We start from the raw sequence: 18,876 nt of genomic DNA on the forward strand, positions 1-18,876 counted from the left end.
TTGGAGCGGGGGGTAGCAGCAATGGTAATTTAGATGACCTCCTGGGACCCCGCCCCTGGCAGTTTCCCCAATTCAGTCTGCAGGATACTAAAAGAAGGGGGTCCTGGGGCCACAGAGGGGAAACCAACATCTCCAGGTATCTGACAGAAGCCCTCTGGAGTGCATGATACACCTTCTCTGCTGTCCAATCACACCTGGAGAAACCTGTGCACCAACCCCAATAGCTTACTTACTGCAAGGTGCCTGATTTGACAATCCAAACCTCCCCCCCTCCCCCGCTAGTAAAAACAAGACGCTCGCTCTCCCCGCCTGTCCCCCATGGCGTGAAAGAGAATGTTTCCCACGGTGTAAAGGGGGACTGTAAAGCACTTTACAGGTTAGAAAGCACCATGCCACAGTGCTTCACCACTGAGTGCACAAGGACCTGTGGGTGAGGAAGCTGATCCCACACTGGCACCCAAGAGGGTCAGACCAGGGTCCCTCATGCTCCCTTCTGGAGGCTAAACTAGCCAACGCAGGAATGCGCTGCAGGTGTTTTTAAGCAGCACCGGGAGAGATCAGGGCTTTGCCACGTAGGGAGGACTCCACCCTCCCCAGGTCGGTGGCCCCTGCAAGGAGAATGATCCCACTTGCCGTGGGAAAGACGCTGCTTCCCCCCAACCCCAGGAGCAACTTCAGCAGCGAGCGATTGTTGCCAAGTGCTGCAGGGAGGAGCGGGTTCAACCTGCCCCTCCAGGCGTTATGCTGTCCTGCCCCATGGGGGAAAATGTTTCTGGGTGTCTGTGAGCTGCAGGGCCCACGGCAGAGTCTGAGGACCGCTGCTCTCAAGCAAGAGCGCTCCTGTTGTGCTCACCGGCCTCCCCAGCACAGCATTCACTGCCCTGCCACCAACACTGTGCGCCTGTGCACACGCTACGCAGGCACTGGCTCTGCAGTGTAGGTGTGCAAGTCCTAGCACAGCACCTGCACCCAAAGGTACAAGCGGATGAACCGGAACACTGCTTGAGTCCCGTGGCAGACGCCACCTGCCCCACATTCGTTTCCTGCTCGCGTCTGCCCTCTGCAAATGTCCGTTTCCCATCCCACACACACGCGCGCACACAGCTGGAATGTAAAGGCTTTATTTAGAAAAGTAGAGATAGCTCTCTGGCGCAGCTCTGCTCCCCCAAGGGGCTTGCGGCAGAGCCCACAGGTCCAACGAGGTCACTGCTCGGGTCCCTGGCTAGACACAGCACGGGGTGCAATGGATTCCCCCGGCTGCCAGCGCCCGCTTCTTGGGCACTGAGGCACAACAGAGGTCAAGGCAACAGCAAGCGGGCTGGTGGGGGCAGGAGGGGGCCACTGAAGGCTTGCAGGGGTCAGGGCTGCAGCACGTAAGGGGGAGCGACAACAGCGCCCACAGAAAAGGCCGCCCCTTTTCCTCGGGTCACTCCCTCGCCCCCCAGCACCACCAGGCTCTCACACCTTGCGGTGGCTCTCAGCAGGCTGGGGAAAGCAGTGAGGTCAAGCAGGTCTCCTGTTCGGACATAGCAGGGCTCAGAAGCAGCAAGAGCACACTCCCAAGGCCAGGGACAAGCGCTGTCTGGATGAAGCCCTATGGCCACCCCAGCCACTTGGCTCCAGGCAAGCGCCGTCGGGGGCTGCTGCGTTGGCCAGAGATGCTGCGCAGCCCCATCCCAACGCAGCACCGTGGAAGGATGGGGGGCAGGCCAGCTGGCTGGCGGGACACAGCAGCTCGATCCTTGACCTCAGCAGGAGGAGGAGGAGGAGGAGGGGAACAAGCACTCCACAGGATGCAACGGGGGGCATTCAAAGGTGGGGAGTCAGACAGGCCCCACTCCTACAGACCCACAGCCAGTTCGTGTGAAGCCAGGAAAGGGGGGGGGGAGCGAGGAGATCCTGAGACAGACTGGAAGCCCCCCCCCCCCCCCGCAGATATTCCAGGCGCCGCGCTGGGGGTCGTCGCCCACTGAGGCCCTGGCAAGGGCTTCGACATCAGTCCGTGCCTGGGAGAGGGGAGGGGGCGCAGCTCCAGCAGAGGCGGCTACTTCTTCTTCTTGAGGCTCCGGAGCCCTTCCGCAGGGGGCTCGGCCAAGCTGCGGGGGGCCTTCTCCCCTGCCGCCCCCTCCTTCCGCCTCACCTGCCCGTTCTTCGCACTGCCAGCGGAGTCCCCTCCACCCCTGGGGTCCGCCGCCGGCTCTGCCCGCTTGGCGCCCTTGTGCTTCCCGCCGCTTGGGGCACTGCCCCCCAGGAGCCAAGCGCCCCCCGCCCTCAGGAGGCAGATGGCGGCGGCGGTGAGGTAGAGGGACCATATCACGGCAGGGCCGGCGTGCGGAGAGAGGAACTCCCGCACTCGCTGCAGCACTGTGGGCAGGAGGGAGTCCAGAGGCCGCTTTGGGGAGGGCTTGTCCTAGGAAGCGGAGGGAGAGGGGCTATGAGGAGAGACATCGCTTGTGCCGGGGGCGAAGGAGTCCTTTCCCCCATGAGGAAAAGAGGGCCCCCACTCCCCCTTCTGCCTTCCCAATCCTGCCCAGGAACGGAACAAGGCTGGACAGACTGGTGCTAAGGGAGGCCAAGGCGAAGCCAGACTTCTGCCCTGGCCGACTTGTCCTCGAAGGAGGGCCTGCTCAGCGCGCACCCCCTCGCTCCCCTCCCACACACCTGTCCCCATGAGGCCCTCGCAACCCGCCCCCCCGTTCGCGGCTCATCTCCCCCCTGCATGGGCCACTCACCCCAGGCCTCTGTGCCCCCCCGGCCCCCACTCACCTTCAGCCCATGCTGAGCTAAGAGGGCGTCCAAGGTGGGGTCGCCCAGGAAGACCACGGGGTAGAACTCCTCCTTCCACTGCCGCCTCCACCACCGCCGAGGAAGGGAGCTGCAGGGAGAGAGGGAGCCGTTCAGCTGGGCGCGTTCCTGGCCCACAGCCGCTGCCCCGACCCACCCTGGGGCGGGGCACTCCCCCCACAGAGGGCACCCAGAGAGAGGGCGCCGGGATTCTTGCTGCTCGCTGCCTCGAGCTCCACTGGGGGGGGCGGCGGGGTCTAGCAGACAGGAGGAGCAGAGCGGCGCAGCACAGCCCCGGAGCCGGCCCAGGCGAGTCTGCAGAGGGGCTGTGCCCAGGCACCGGCCGGGAGGGGTTGTTGCCCCCACATGCCCTCGCCCTCAGGCACCTCTTGCCGCCTCACTCACCCGTCCTCGCTGGCCACTGTGAACCAGTACCGGTACAGCTGGGCCCGGATGTAGGTGGGGGGCTTAGACGCAAACGGGTACCTGGAGTCATCGGCCTGTACGAGGTGGATCACTGCAAGGATGGGGGAGATTCAGCATGCTGCAGGGGAGCCAAGCGGGGGACGAGGACACAGGCGTGTGCCCTGCGGCAGAGCCGGGCCACGCGGTCTGTGCGGCCCCCAGCGATGGGGGAGGCACAAGGGCTTCTGCCCCGACTCCAAGGGAGAATCCTGCCTGGCTGCACCCAGGGCAACAGACGAGAGGCCATGTGCGCATGCAGCACGCGCTCCTCCCACCCCCGGCCTTCCCAGGCGCTGGGCCACCAGGCTGCCTGCAACTTGGGATGGAGCCATCTCTTTTACGCCCAATACCTTCCCTGAGAACTGGAGAGCCACCAGGCCTTTGGCCTCTTCCCAGAGAGGCTGAGGGAGGCACGAGGCGCATCGGAGACCTCCCACCTCAACCCCCACGTGCCACAACGCCAGGAGGCCCCTTTGCTGCTCCAAACAGCAGCCAAGGCGGCAGCTGGCACTGCCCCGCTCCTCTCCTCCGCCGCAGCCCACTCACCTCCCTTCTTGCCCTGCAGAAGACGGTGGACGAAGCTGGTGAACCAGGGGCTGTGGCTGTGGTGGCCCAGGGCGGCGAACCACATCTGCCAGTCCAGCCGCGGCTGGTGAGGGGCCACGAGCGGGGGCGCGGCGCTGACGTTGCCCGGCTTGTGCATGAACTCGATCTCCTGTGTGGAGGCAGAGTGAGGGTCACGCCAGGACTGGCTCCAGGCGCTCAGGCATCACAGGAAATGGAGAGTGAAAGGGGCAGGGACCTTCCCCGCTGCCACACAGGAGGAGGCCAGGGCGGGCGCTGCCACACGCACAGGCACCGCCCCCCCGCCTCTGCACAGCCACAGAGTCCTGCACGCTCTTCCTACAGCACCTGGCAAGCTCAGGACCGCTTTCTCCCATCGCTGCTGCTCCCCCCCCCCCCCGTCTGCCTCGCTGGACCCCCAACTGCTTCCCCCCATAAGCCTTCTGCTCCCTGCGGCTGAACATCACCCCTCCCCGCTACTGCGGCTCCCTCCCCTTCCGCCTCTTCTCCCAAGTCAGCTGAATGGCAGAAGCCACCCAGGAGACCGTGGCAAAGGGACGGCGAGCGTGACAAGGAAGCAGCACACAAGGCCTGGGGAGGGGGGATCCCTGGGGGATCAAAAAGGGCACTGGGCACCATGCTCCTCCCCGAGGTGGCTGCCTGAGCGGGCCCCAGTCCTCAGCAATGCCACGCCAGCTCCGTGCACTCGCCCTGCTCCCTGCCTGCGTCACCTCACGCAAGCAACGCACAACTCAACCCCAGCCGGCCACCCCGGCCGGCTCCTCCATCCGGCTTCAGCGCAAGCGTCACTCCCCTCTCAGATTCTGTACAGCACCTGGCGCCCCCCAGGGGCTGCCTAGCAGGCCAGCAAGCCGCCGCTGCCGTGCACAGGATGGGCCCAACGCCTCCCTCCCGGGGTAAGTACCGTCCAGGTCTTCTTGTCAAAGCTGCCTTCCACCACCACCTCTGGCCGCCCGCCAACTCCCGTCATCCGCCGGAAGAGCCCGTAGGAGTTGGCCACCTGGAACCGCTCCACGGCCCCGAACAGCTGGTGGACGCCTGGCCAGAGCTTCCCATTGGCCTCATGCTCAATGTATGTGAAGGGGACCTGGGGGGAGAGAGCAGCAGGGGGGCCTCTGGACCGTCAGCGTCTCCCGGACAGCAGCTGCGGCGCCCCGGCCGGCCAAGCCCAGCGTGCCGCCCAGATGGTGGCCTTGTGCAGACGCAGCTCATCAGCCAAGACATCCGCAGGGGGGGGCTCCCGGGAAACTCCCTGCTGGGCTGGGGGGGCCCCTGGCTCCCACAGAGCACGCTTCCCCCAGAGCAGACTGGCAGAGGGCTCCAAGCCCAGCGCGCTGCCCGCCCCGCAGGCAGGAGGCCCGGCTTCGTCCCTGGCAGCTCCCACGAAAACGGCCTTCCCCAGCCTGGCGCCCCCCAGAACTCTGGCCAGCATGGCTGGCGAAGGCAAATTCACCCTCAGCAGGACTGCAGCATCACTCAATGTTGGACTACAATTCCCAGGATTCCATGCCACTGGGCATCCTGGCTGGGGCTGATGGGAGTTGAAGTCCCAAGCAACTGGTCAAGGAAAGCTGCATCAGAAGCATCTCAGATAGCAAGACTTGGGGGGGGGGGGAGGCAGCCACGGAGAGCCACAGCCAGTCAGAGTAGAGGAGGAGGAGGAGGAGGAGGAGGAGGAGGAGGAGGAGGAGGAGGAGGAGGAGGAGGAGGAGGAGGAGGGAGCACCGGGCCAAGGGTCTGATTCTGCATATGCAAACTTCATGAGGAAGCAGCAACTCAGCACCAGTCTGCTCCCGTGTGAGAACCTGCGTGAGGTCCCTGCTCAGCCTGAGGCCAAGAGAGGAGACGGGCCTCCAGAAGTAATGTGTTTTTGTTGCTATTTGCGGTGGTGTTTGATGGCTGATGTTATTTTTATGCTTGTGGTTTAGCTTACCTTGTTTTTGTATTTTTTTTAAACCTGTGTACGCTGCCTTGAACGTACTCAGGTATAGAAGGGCAGGACATACATGTTGAAATGAAAAGTATGTTCTCCCCTGGAGCACACAGCTTGCTGGGCCGTGGCTTCAGGGCCCTCCACACCCCTACCCCGCTTCCTGGCCAGGCCTGCCAGGCTCCGTCTCCCCTGCGCTGCTATTGTTCAACAGACCCATACTCTTGGAGTGCATGTTCAGCAAGCTTCAGGGCCTGCACAAAAGACAATGCCCCACCCCTGCCGTTACTCACCAGGCTGATAGTAAACATTCCCAAGGCCGCAGTGGCAAAGACAGCCCACTGGATGGTCCCCCAGAGTTTCCAGAGAAAGCCCCGGACACAGGCGGTTCTAGCAAGAAAGGGAAGAAGGCATCAGGCAGACACTGGGGGGATGACCCCCCCCCGCAAAACAAAAAAGAGGGGCCGATGCAGGGCTGCGCACAGCCCTCACAAGGACAACAGCCTCTCCAGGGAGAAGCGCTCCTTTTACAGAAGGGCAAGGAAACTGCCTTCCCTGTTAAGCACTATCGATAGCCCTGCCTGGGCTTTCTCACGCCCGTGCACACACCTGTGAGGCTGCTGCCTGTTCACTCACCTGTATCCTGCCTGAAGGATCTCCCAAACCAGGGAGAGAAGTCCAAGCCCCACCAGCGGGAGAGTCACCATCTTCAGCCACTGCATGAACTCGTGGTAGGTGAATGCTGGAGAGAGACCGTCAAAGAAGTGTGCAGACATACCCCGGGTGTGTGTGTGTGGTATAGGAACAAAGGTGGCTCAACATGTCCCCACCCAGCTCCCCAAATTCCAACAAGCAGCCTGCTAAAAAACAGAGCTGCGTGTCTGGCGGAGCTGCCGGCCCCTCCTAGAGATTCCTGCATGTGCCTTGCCTCCTCTGCAGCTAGAGATCCGGGAGCCCTCCTTTGCACGGCAGCACACAGAGCTTGGGGCTTGGGTGGGAGGAGGCAGGTCTATACAGCCCACCTCTGGGGCAGGAGTTGAAGCAGAGCTGACGAGGGTGGGGTGGGGGTCAGCTATGAGTCACTGCATGTCCAGGCCAAACAGAAAACCCCGACAGAGAGAGAGAGAGAAGGGCTGGGAAGGCACGGACAGCCTTTAAACCCAGAGCCCCTATTCACTACGACTCTCTATGGACACGAAGTTGAGGCACTGGGGCCTGGTGTCTATGATGAAAGCCCTACAGCAGCCGTCTCCAACCTGAAGCCCCTCAGATGCGTTGGACTACAACTCTGCTTACTGTGAGATTATGGGAGTTGTAGTCCAACACATCCGGAGGGCAGAAGGTCGGGGAAGACCGCCCCACATACTTTGCATGGGGAAAGAGGAGTCCGAGACCGCCCCCATTTGCTACAGCAAATGGAGCAATGGCACCCCCTGCTGCTCACTTCTCCCGCCACGGTCATACCTGTCTTGGATTCAAGTAGCTTCTTCTCCCAGTTGATCTCCAGCCCAAAGTAACGGGTGGACCCGTAGACCAGGAAGCTGTAGGTGCCCAGTTCAGCCAGCAGAGACAGGACAGACACCAACTTTGGGGGCCAGGCTGCAGAGCAAAAATCATGTTAACTGATATGAGAGCATGCAGTGGCAAGGATTTACCCCACCCAACACACCATTGACTGGGTCACCGAATGACGAGTTCTGAGGATCACTGAAATCCACAACCATGACCCATGCAAGGTATTTCAGCAACAGCCAGCTAGCAAATCTAGCGCGATGCAGTCCCGCACGCAACATTTCTCTCCCTCTCTCATAATACTAGAACCCATGAAGCTGACTGGTGGGAGATTCAGGACAGAGAAAAGGGCTTCTTCACACAGCACAAAGTTAAGCTCTGGAATTCACTTCCAGAAGAGGTAGTGATGGCCACCAACTTGGATGACTTTAAAAGGGGGTTATATAAATACCTGGAGGAGAAGGCTATCGATGGCTACTAGTTCTGATGGTTATGTGCTACCTCCAGCATCAGAGGCAGCGTGCCTGTGTACACCAGTTGCTGGGGAACATGGGCGGCCGGGTGCTGTTGCGCTCATGCCCTGCTTGTGGGTTCCTGGCTGACAGCTGGCTGGCCACTGTGTGAACAGGATGCTGGCCAAGATGGACCCTTGGTCTGACCCAGCATTAGGGCTCTTATGTTCTTGACTACAGCCCATTTGCAGTAAACTAAGGACACCCTTCCCTGATGCCCCAGACGTGCTGGACTACCGCTCCCAGCATCCCCCAGCCAGCCATGGGAGATGGTGGTAGATAAAAGCAGGGCCACTGCTAAGGATTTGCTCTAGGGTCTCCTAGCTGCATCAGAGTCCAGGTTCTGTGCCAAAGTGATCTTTAGGTTCCTTTGTCCCCTCCTCTCACAAGACACGCCATTGAGAGACTGTCTAGCATCTCCCGACAGTCATCAGCTTGGGTACAGAGACGGAATCTTCCATGCTGCAACTGCATTTGGCAATACTGCACTACGCCTGAGAGTATGCTGGCAGTTTTCACACACTTGAAAGTCTCAGACAAAGAGGTGGGTGGCAGTGAACAGAGGAAAGTCAGCTGAAAAGCAGCTAGGTGGCAGGTGCAGGCTAAATAGCAGGCAAACCTTCCCAATTCCAGCAGCCATTCAGCCCTAGAACAAGCAGCCTGAGGAGGTGATCGGAGACGCAGGTGGCACAAGATATCCCTCCATGGGGCCTGTACTTGAACCGACACTTTGGGCCCCATCCATCCAGTTGTACAGCAACCCTCCCCATCACAGTTGATCCCTGGAAGTCAAAGAACCTTGTTCCACGGGGGAAATCGGGGGGAGGGAGGTGCTACAGGCACTCACCGCCCACAGCTTTCCTCCGGCCTTGGCCCAGCCACAGCCCCACATGCTCCTCATCAAGCAGGGAGAAGCTCAAGACGATGGTGAGCAGGTTGAAGAAGTTGTAGTTGCCTGTGATCATGATCAGTACTTGCAAGATGACCTGGAACAATTTTAGCTTTTAATTAAAATATTCTGTATTTTAAACACACACAAGCCTTCCCCAACCTGGCGCCTTGCAGATGTGTTGGGAATGATGGGAACTGCAGTCAAACACATCTGGAGATCACCAGGCTGACCCCCCCGCCGAACCAGATTTCTACAGGATCAAATCCAAGTGACCTTACAGTGGCTGAATAGATGTACAATGTGGCTGCATTACACTGAGCCAAAACCTAGATTTACCTATCCCAGATGTGTCTGCTCTGACCGTTAGGGTTTTTTTGGTATTGTTTTTGTTCTTAGCAAGCAAAAATAAAATATTTTTTTTAAAAAAAGGAAGGAAGGATTGTTGAAAAGAGAGTGGGGATAGGAGGTAGGTAGGCTAACATATTAGGTGAAAAGAGGGAGGAAGGGAGGAAGACTGCTTGGTGAGAGAGAAAGGGAGAGAAAGAAGCTGGCAGGGAAAGATATACAAAGTGGTTAAAAGGAGGAAGGAAGGAAGGATTCTTGGAAAGAGAAATTGGGGACCATCATGTCATGGACAAACTGGATTTCCTATGTAATGTTTGTGTTTTGTCAGAATGTTTAAAAAAATAGTATTTTTTTAAAAAAAGAAGCAGGGATTGCTGCCAGAAGAGAAGACGCTTTTTGCTGGATGTGGAGCCAAAGACCTTCCAAATGCAAAGCCTGCATTCTGCCACGGAGCTATGGTTCCACGGCTAAGGAACAGGTGCCACACAGGCTGGTCATGGTCCACATTTTACCCCGTTAGCAGCGAAGTGACATTTCCCCATATCTATAATCCAACTTCTTGCTCCTCCTCCTCCAAAACGTTGGACACTGGCTGGAGGTTCAGTGACACATCAGGAGCAGGAAGACAGGTCCCGTTCCTCGTTGTCTGGTAACTTGCTTTGGACTCCTCTGCAAGAGAATCGCAGCAGCTCTGCAGGTGCCCTGGAATACCTGGCTGTAGAAGGCAAACAGGCGGAGGCGGCGCACTGGGGCAAAGAAGAGTGGCGGGATGGCAATCTCAATCACGTAGGTGGCCACCACGCTGAATTTCTGGAACCAGACAGGAAGCTGGTGGGCAAACCATGCGGCGGGCGTGGGAATGCACTGGGTTTCATAGTGGTAGGTTAAAGCTGGAAAGAGAGAGAGAGAAGGGGTGGGAAAGTGGCACAGCAGAACAGGATCTAGGCTGGGTTAAGCTACAACGTGGGAGATCTACAACAAAATGTTGCACTATATCCTCACCCCTTCCGGATTCCAGCCAGCGGTGCCTTCCTCTGGGACACTTGAAGGCGTTAGGGGTTCAAGCCCATTCACAGCCCCTCCTCCAATTTCCTCTTTTCCAGCTAGCACTCAGCATTCTGTGGCTCGTGGCATCCAATGTGCATACTCAGGCCACACTGGGCTGTTTCTCGGGGGAATCCTCTTTTTTGGGGGGGGGGTGCTTTTAACATGTATTTCTGAAAACCCAGGAGCTCCCCCAAGCATGCCGACACCTCCCTCCTGTTCCTCAGTAGCCCTGTCTTGGCTCCATTTCTGTTGGCACGGGGGCACTGAGTTTGCTATTAGAGGGAGTAAACTGCCAGATGGGCACCCAAACAGCCGTTGCCTTAAGCCTCCACTTAGCTCATGCATGCAACGGTCATCTTTTAGCAACCAGTTCTCCTTATTTCCCAAGTTTTGGAGAGAACAGCCAGCTCATAAATCACCGCCTACACCCAGGAACAAACTTAAGAGCTTTGCAGTGCAGATCAGACAGCTGAGTGACCAGAGATGTCTGGCAATCATGTCGAAAACACGGACACTCATGCAACGCATGCTGCTAACAGCAAGGGGATGCTGCCAGCCACACTGGGTGGGTCTCTTCCTTCAGCAGAGAGTGGTGAGTTTGGATCCCGCTTCCAAGTCTTAGTCGGACCAGCCAGCCTCCTGCCGGTGGTTCTTAATGGATACCTTTGACCACGATCCAGGTATTGTGTTGAGCTCAACGGCTTACTTGTGTTCTGGCTTCCCCATAACTCTGGCCACATTTTGAAGATGGAGCCAAAGTCGTCTGACGCAATCCCAGGTGTGCCTAATCGGTCTTGAAGATGGGCAGCACACAAACCACCGTGACTCTCCTCCCTCACACACGATGACAGGCAGGTTTTTGCCAAGCCTTGAAATAGCTTGAAAACGGTGGCATTGAAAACCGTGTTTCCATATCCTGAAGCTCACCACTTCCCACAACCTGTTTGGACCCTCACTGGGGACCACTTCGTGGAGGGAATCAAACACACGCAAGTAGTTTTTAGAGCCAGAAGCAACACAGATGCCCACAAACTGGAAATCCATCTCCCAGCCTGGGGTTTTGCCTAAGTAGCCGCAGAATCTGTGTTCGGGCTCTTCAAATAAAGAAATGGCTTCCCGTGCCTCAGGTTCCCTCCTGCTGTTCTTTGCCAACTTACAGCTCATTGTGCTCCTAAGTGCAGCCATGGCTTCCTGTCCACTTTCTCCCACTGGAGATGCCTCGTCCTCTAGACTCCTGGATTATTTTTTAAAGTCAGGCCCCTGGACGCGTCTCACAGCCAGGCCACTGCGCATTCCGTTCGGTTCCACCACCTCTCCCAACCGATCTGCCTTTTGCTGGCCAACGCTCAGGCCTTGCTGGGGAGCACAGCGTGTGGGCTTCAAGCCTCGCTTCTCTCTCCTGCGGCCACTTCTGCAGCTACCGACGTGGCACCTACCCCGGGTTCAGCACCCCCTCACCCCCACTCACCTGTGAGCCCCCACCAGGTGGGGCAGCGGCTTGTCAGCTTCACCACCCCCGAGGCGAACATGAGGCGGAAGAGCAGCCAGCGCACCAGCCAGAATGTTGTGCTGTCGTGTGGCCGCCAGGCGGTGGAGCGCCACTTCAGTAGGTGCAGGGGTGCCACTAGCACCGCCAAGAAGCCTGTCTCCAGCAGCAGGCTGTCCCTGGGGGGAGAAGATGGGGTCACACCGACAGGAGCCCCTGCTTGGAGACCTGCCCCTCTGCACACCAAGGCTCACCAATCCTGTTGCTGCCCCTGGGCCTGCCCTGCCCCAGTCAGACAGACTCTGCCCTGAACTGCGCTGGCCATGGGAAAACAACCCGGGGCCAGATGGGACCCAGAGGCTCCCGCTCATTCCTCCGCCCCTCTCTGGGCCTATATGGAGGCCTGCCCTATTTCCCTGACGACCCGAAAGCAGCTTCCACTGAATGAAACATGGAGCACAGCAGCTCTGAAACACACACAGCCCTTCTGGGAACTGCCATTCTTACAGCCCTTCATCTGCAGCATGACGAGGAAGCCAAGCCGTGTGCAGGATGTGACCTTTCAGAGGGCTACTTACCACTGGAAATACAGGAACACCTGCCCGACCTGTAGCGAGAGAGGGAGAGAACACACTTCAGGACTTTTTCTTCCTCTGGCAAGGGCCTTTGGCTCTCTGCAGTGAAGATGCCGTCCAAGAGGGGTTTCCAAAAAAAAAGAGGTGGAAGAGGGGCGAGTCACATGCTCACACAGGCATGGGGGCAGGTGCATCATCTGTCTCTGTCCTCAGAGTTGTGCAGATTTGCTTCTACTGATGCACCACACGATTTCCCCAACTTTCCACTTTCAACCTACCTGCAGAGTTGTGTCATCCACCAACCGGTTGCCAGACTTACTGCCCCGGTGCAGGAGGAAGCCAAGGAGGAGGGCCAGCCACAGCTCCCTGGGGCTGAAGCCAGCTCCTTTGTGCCGGCTGCGCTCCAAGCCCAAGGGATCAGGTCAGCACCGTTCCAGTGCCTGCACACAGCCATCAACTCACAGCAGGACAATGGCCTGGAAGGAGGAGCGGGGTGGAAGGCCTGGCCTCTTCCCCAGAGGAAGCCCCCCACACGCATCTGGAGGGAACCATGCCGCAATACGCTGACAGAACAGCAAGTGAAAGAATATCTCATCCACATTCTCATGTACCCCTGTGACTGGAGAATGTGCTTGAGGTCCACACCTTGGCTAAGCAGCCCACGGCTCTGCAAAAGAGATCACAGGCCGAGCCAAAGGGTGCTGGTAGCTAAAAGAGTTCTCTGGCTGCTCCCTGCCGGAGGTTCTCTCATTAACTGACATTTGGCTTTGCAGGGAGGGGATCAATAGGGTGCAACAGAGTTGGGACCTAAGAGGCTGGGACCCTGCTGGAAGCCTGGCTGAGGAAGTGGAGAGCCGCGCCTCCCCCGAGATCCAGGTCAGAGGTTTGTCTAGCAGCCGGAACCCCAGAAGGCCGGGCTGAGCTCCCTCTTCTCTCTCTATCCCGGCCTTAAAAGGCAAGAGGGAGTGAAGGAGAGAGCCCGACGGAGGCTCAAGTGTCATTCCAAGGTGGGTTAAGAGCAAGGAAAGCCCCCTTTCCTTGTGGTTTTCTCTGACCGTGAGGAAATGCAGCTTTCTGTGGAACAGTGAATGCTGGCCACGATTTGCAAAAAAAAAAGTGAATGCCAAAGCGGGGGTGTGGATGCTACTTCTGTTGGTATCCAGAACACTGGGTGCCTTGAATAAAACCCAAATCCAGACCCCTCACCCAACATTCCCTATTCAGGGCCTATGCTGCACCCACCCTACCGCCCTCTCTGATACATCTCTTTCTAAGCAACGTAAACTCTGCTGGCCACCCCCGATTACCTCCCCCAGCCCAAGAATTAGGTTGCTTTCTACTCCAACAACTCACAGGAGTGGGCCTGAAACACAAACAAAAAATGGTGGATTTTCTCTTCTTCACGGGGCGAAAATCCTTTTCCGAAGGCCAGAAAGGGGCTGGCCCCACAGGGGGAGGGGCACTTGCGCACGGGGCGCCTCCGACGGGGGAAGCAGCCAGAGCAGGCCCATGGAAGCCTGCGATGCCCAAGGGACTCGACGGGGACCAGCAGGTCCTCTACGGCAGCCTCCCCCTAAGGCAGCCTCCCCCAATTAGGTGCCCTCCAGGGCTGGTTGCTCTATGTCACGTCGGGCGGCACATCCTGCAAGGGGAAGAGCTCCAAAGCCGCTTCGCTGAGCCCGGCTCATCTTTGGGGCTGTGCCAGCGTAGCCACTTGACCTTTAATGCCCCGATCTTGCCTGCCCAGCTGCTGAGCCCAGCTCGTCCCTCCGCGATGGGCCAAGCGGCAGACCCCGCCTCCGACGCATTCACTGCCAGGCATGGGCTCAAGGGCCGCTGCCGCCCCGCCAAGGGCACATGCCGCTCGCCCCTCCCCCTCAGCCGCGTACCTGGTAAAGCGAGAGGTAGAAGACGCAGAGCAGCAGGAAGACAAGGCTGTCACGCAGGGGCTCCAGGAGCAGGGCCCCAAAGGAGAGCAGCGCCCCCAGCAGGCAGAGCAGCTCCATGCCTTGCTCCGTGTCGAGGCCCAGGTGGGGGCAGAGCCACAGCAGAGTGGGCGACTCCTGCAGATGCTCCCAGAAGCCTTTGCCAGTGACGCGGAGCATCCTCCGGGCGGGCAGGATGCCATCCTTCCCGTACAGGCCTGGAGCAGGGAGGCAGAGGGGTTGGGGAAGGAAGGAGGTGAGGGCAGCCAGCAGGAACCCACGTGGCCTGGATTCCAACGTGTCGTCGGCCAACACGTCCGAAGGGTGCGTTGGACGACTTGGCAGGGAACTCACTCTCCTCCCGCCAGCAGCTCCTCCACTCCAGCCTGGCACCCTCCAGGTGTGTTCGGGGACTACAACTCCCACCTGGGAGGTGTGGTCCAACTCATCTGGGGGGCAGCAGGTTGGGGAAGGCTGCTCTGCTGCAACATGTCCCCCCCCAGGTAGCACCTGATGAATCCGTTGGGATGGCCAGTGAACAGGGGCTTCACAGGGCGGCCCCAGAGGCAGGAATGGAGAAGCTGGGGGTTGGCTGGACGGGAAGGGGCTGCAGCCCGGCCAGCTCCCCGCTGACTGGCAAGCGGGAGGGGAAGAGAGCGAAGTGCCCCCATGATACCAGCCCAAGTGGATTCCCTTGTCCCAGAGCAAGGCCTCCTCATGAGCAAGCCAAGGGAGCCAGGGAACAGGTGCAGCCGAAGGGCCACACGCAACAGAAGAGGCGGGCCAGGGCTCAGCAAGGGGCCTGGAGGAAGGAGCGGGGCGGGTGGGGGGCCCTCTTCCCTCCAGCTGAGATTACAGGGGTTGGGACGAGCCCCACCACCCTCTCTCAATGTTCCCCCATCATCTGGAAAATTGGAGGGGGGGGTTCACAGCAGGCCGCCTCACAAGCTGGTTTTAAGGGTACAAGAAGACATGGATCGCGCTCCCATCATCCGCGGCCGGCATGGAGGGCACCAGGAGGGGGAAGACTGATTTGCCTGGCATCACGGCCCTTCCCACTGTCAGACCCTTCACTGGGACGCACCTCTGCCGTGAGGCCCCCCCAGGCCTCACACGGAACCCTCGCTCCCCGCTGAAAGGACGCCCAAGGAGGACGCGCTGCCCAGCGCCATTAGGACTGCAAGCCCCTCTCAGCAGGGGAACTGCCTCCTCGCTTACGCTACGCCAGGACAGGGGCGGCCAACTGGTAGCCCTCCAGATGTTTTGGCCTACAGCTCCCATCCTCCCCCATCGTGGGCTAAGCTGGCTGATGGGAGTTGTAGCCCAGCAACATGTAGAGGGCCAAAAGTTGCCCCGGCTGAGTCCCCCACACCAGACAAAGCACTATACGTCATTATAGTCATATCGACGCATCACATCACATTATAGTCATATCGACACATCATGATTTTAGCAAGGATCCTCACGTAGGCAAAACAGCACCCTCTCCGCGCAAGAAGCACAAACATATTCTCAAGAAAAAAACTCAGGTGGGGTGAAGCCAAAAACATCCCAGTGAGGTCTGGGCACATGGAATGCTGGTTGCTGTTGGTGGGGGGGGGAGGGGGAGAAATGGAACAGCATCTTGAAAAAGGCATGTCTGGCTGGCTGGCACCCTGAATGGGATCACTCTACAATGCTGCTGACTACTGTTGAATTCAGTGGAGCACAGCAAGGGAGGAGCGGGACAAGGAGCACACAGAGAGCTGTGTGGGCAGACAGCTGAAATGCAGCAGACAGGGGGAAGACCCCCCTCCCCACGCCTTCCACCAGCAACCCCTTTGTGTTGGGCTTAGAAAGTGGTGGCACCACCTGCTTTAACTTTCCAGCTGAGCGCCACTGCTTTGAAATAGCTGGGATATTGTCACGCCGTCCTGGGGGTCACCTCCTCCAGGCCCACAGCGGGGGGGATCTTACTGGGATGTCAAGGAACCCTCCCCGCTTGCCTGAGGCGGAACTGCCCTTAAGATAGTTGCAGGGCAGGGCGGAGTAAAGAACGGCATGGGACGGCAAGGGGAACCTTGGTCAGCAAGAGGCCAGACAGAGGCCTGGAAGTCACGCTTTGCTTTTCAGCACAGCCTTGAGCTGAAGAGATTAAAAGCTGCACTTGGCACCGGGACAGGGGCGAAAGGGGCGTGCTTGGCGGGGCTCCCGGATGCCGGAGCTGCCAGGAAACAGAAATGGGAAGGGAAACCAGGAGCAGAGGGTGGAAACTCTCCTCCTAGAGCCCAGCAGAAGCTGCAGGCAGGACTGAGGCCAAGGGAAGGAAGGCAGGGGAGCAGCGCAGGAATCCCACGCCCAAGGTGGCAGCAACCCCGAGAGTGCTGAGCAAGGAAGGGAGGGCAGCGGGACTGCAAGCTGCATTCGTAGACACACAGCCCCCTATCACCATACACAGCCCCCTAACACCATGCGCCCAGGCTGCACTGCTGCAGCCATGCTAAGTGCCACGTGGACTGGGAGCCGGGCGGGCGGTGAGGGAGAGACAGGCTGACAGGATATCCAGTCCCGGGACAGGGGGCTGGCCTAAAACAGCGGGCCTCATGCGACCACAGTCTCCCCCAATCTGGTGCTCTCCCAATGTGTTGGATGGCCATGCAGGCTGAGGATGGTGGGAGTGGTAGTCAAACACCCTGGGAGAGCACCAGTTCTGGGAAGGCTGTTTAGACTGTATGGAACGGGCAGGCTGCTTAATGGAAAAGGGCCATGGGTGCCAGAGAAACTTTACTCCTCCGCTAATTAATGTTATATGCACACTTGAACCTTATGCTCTGTTTTACACATGGACAGCTGTGTGAGACAGACACATGCACCCTTGCCCTACTGCAGCGGTAGGCAACCCGGTACCCTCCAGATGTTTTGGGATTACAACCCCCATAATCCCTAGCCACTGGCCATGCTGACTGGGGCTGATGGGAGTTGCGAACCAAAACATCAGTAGGTCCCCAAGTTGTCTACCCCTGCCCTATTGGGTGAAGGACTCAGCTGGGCTTTGAAGACAGGCATGCTGGACGGCCCTTCAGTTGCCAGAACACACGGGGCAACTGCGCCACAAGGCTGACAGTGTGCGTTGTTCCCTGGCAGACACGCCTGCTCTGCGTCTCTTGCCCCAACGCTGCTCTTCCCAACCTCCTATGCTAAACCCAGTTACTGCCATGGTTCAGGCACCCCCACCTCATCTCACAGTGAAGGAGGGGAGATGACCTCCCACCAACCCTGGACTGCAAGGACAGCAAGGTGTTAACAGACCACAACACCAAACGCCTGCCGTAGTTCAGGAGTAGGCGGCCTGGTGCCCTTCAGGTGTTTGCACTGCAACTCCCGCCATCCCCAGCCACCCTGGCCCATGGTCAGGGATCATGGGAGCTATAGCTCCAAACACCTGGCGGGCGCAGGCTGGAGGAGGCTGCTTTCGGCCAAGAAGCTGCACCCTCCTCTCAGGCCTCGTTCGCGCCCAGGCTGTCCTTGCCACGCTGAAAAGGCGCTTTGAGAAAACGTCCCCCTTGTCAGCAGCTGGCCCTTGCAAGATGCTCACGGGCGGCGCTCCAAGCACTGCCTCGCCACACGGCCCACCTCCCAGGTGGCGCAAGTAGCGCAGAGGCCTGCTGGAAGAGCCAGGCTGCTCTCCTATGCGCACTTCAACGGTGGAACAGTCCCACACCCCCCGGCCTTCCCCAGGGGGACACGCCGGCTGGGGAAGGCCAGGCACTGGAGGTCCTTTTCTGTCCAGGCCCGTGCCCTTAACGTCTGAAGCGTGCGGCGGGGAGGGCACTCGCTCCACGGTTTCCCCACATGCTCCCACAACCGGAGCGAGCCGTCGGCCCAGAAATCGCAAGCAGCTGCCCAAGGGAGAAGGGCGGCCAGCAATCGCCTGGCTCAAGCAGGCACAGCCGCCCCCCGCGGCCCGTGCTGGCGCACTTGAGCCCACAGCCCCAGCTTCCAGCAGCCACAACACGGGGCGCGCTTGCAGGAGCGGCACCCCGCACACGAGGGCGCTTGCGCTGCACGGGCGCTGCGCCCCCCGGCCCGGGCCCGGCGGCTCCGGCTGCGGCCCCGGGAGCTTCCGATCCGCCGGCTCAGCGCTTGGGAGGCGAGCGGAAGAGGGGGGCCGCCAGCCTTCGGGGCGAGTTTGCGCCCGGCTCCGGGCGCGCGCCCCAGCATCGCGTTCCAGCACTGCCGGCGAGCCAGGCGGGGTGCTTCCGCGCGGGGGGGGGGCGGCCCCGCTCAAGCGCCGGCTGAGCGGGGCGCTCTGGCGGGGCCGCGGGGAGGCCGCGCGCTCGCGGGGGCCTCGCCAGCAGCCCCGGCCGCCCGGCTCTCGGCTCCCCAGCGGGCGGGAGCCGCCGAGATTTGCTGCCCCCGGTGTCCGCGGCTCGGGACCAGAGAGGCTCCGTCAGGCGCAGCCAGCGGCACAGCGCGCTCGGGTCCGCTCGGCAGCGCGCCAGACGCCCCGGGCCATGCCGCGCCCGCGGGCCCGCGCCGGGGCGAAGCCTGGGCGGCCGCTCCCCGCGCGCGCAGGCGAGGGCGCGCCCCGCTCCGCCGCCCGCCCGCCCGCCAGGCCGCGGCGCCTCCTCACCGGGCAGCTGGACGTAGAGGGAGGCGAAGGCGGCGACGTGGGCGGCGGCCAGGCCCCGCAGGAAGAGCTGCCGGGGCAGGCGCGGCGGCTCGGCCCCCGGGCCCATGGCGCGCGGCGGCTCCGTCCCTGTCCCTCGCCCCGAGTCGCCGCTGCCGGGGCGCGGAGGAGGCCGCGCGGGGCCGGGCGCGGAGGGGCGGCGCCGCGCC

At 60.2% G+C, this 18,876-nt stretch overlaps 1 protein-coding gene across 1 annotated transcript; it reads right to left on the bottom strand.

Annotated features, from left to right (window-relative positions):
* Positions 1-1,105: 1,105 nt before the first annotated feature.
* Positions 1,106-18,815, bottom strand: LMF2 (lipase maturation factor 2). The gene is made up of 14 exons (XM_084808859.1): positions 18,671-18,815; positions 14,023-14,276; positions 12,137-12,165; positions 11,541-11,737; positions 9,737-9,915; positions 8,636-8,774; positions 7,229-7,363; positions 6,401-6,506; positions 6,058-6,154; positions 4,739-4,921; positions 3,796-3,964; positions 3,190-3,301; positions 2,767-2,875; positions 1,106-2,410 (listed from the first exon to the last, which is right to left on the bottom strand). The coding sequence occupies exons 1-14, from the start codon at positions 18,774-18,776 to the stop codon at positions 2,045-2,047; spliced, it is 2,181 nt and encodes a 726-aa protein (XP_084664985.1). The 5' UTR covers positions 18,777-18,815; the 3' UTR covers positions 1,106-2,044.
* Between the last annotated feature and the right edge of the window lie 61 nt (positions 18,816-18,876).

This window comes from Heloderma suspectum, chromosome 7 (assembly GCF_057233095.1).
Source record: "Heloderma suspectum isolate Gila_16-S chromosome 7, 16-S_ref, whole genome shotgun sequence".
NCBI lineage: Eukaryota > Metazoa > Chordata > Lepidosauria > Squamata > Helodermatidae > Heloderma > Heloderma suspectum.

Excerpts from the sequence above, each read along its gene's own strand:
- LMF2 (XM_084808859.1), bottom strand. The coding sequence starts at position 18,776 with ATGGGCCCGGGGGCCGAGCCGCCGCGCCTGCCCCGGCAGCTCTTCCTG. Across the intron at positions 7,364-8,635 it reads CCGGAGGAAAGCTGTGGGCG|CCTGGCCCCCAAAGTTGGTG; the intron begins GTGAGTGCCTGT and ends TTTGCTCTGCAG. Across the intron at positions 3,302-3,795 it reads TCTGCAGGGCAAGAAGGGAG|TGATCCACCTCGTACAGGCC; the intron begins GTGAGTGGGCTG and ends CCATCCTTGCAG.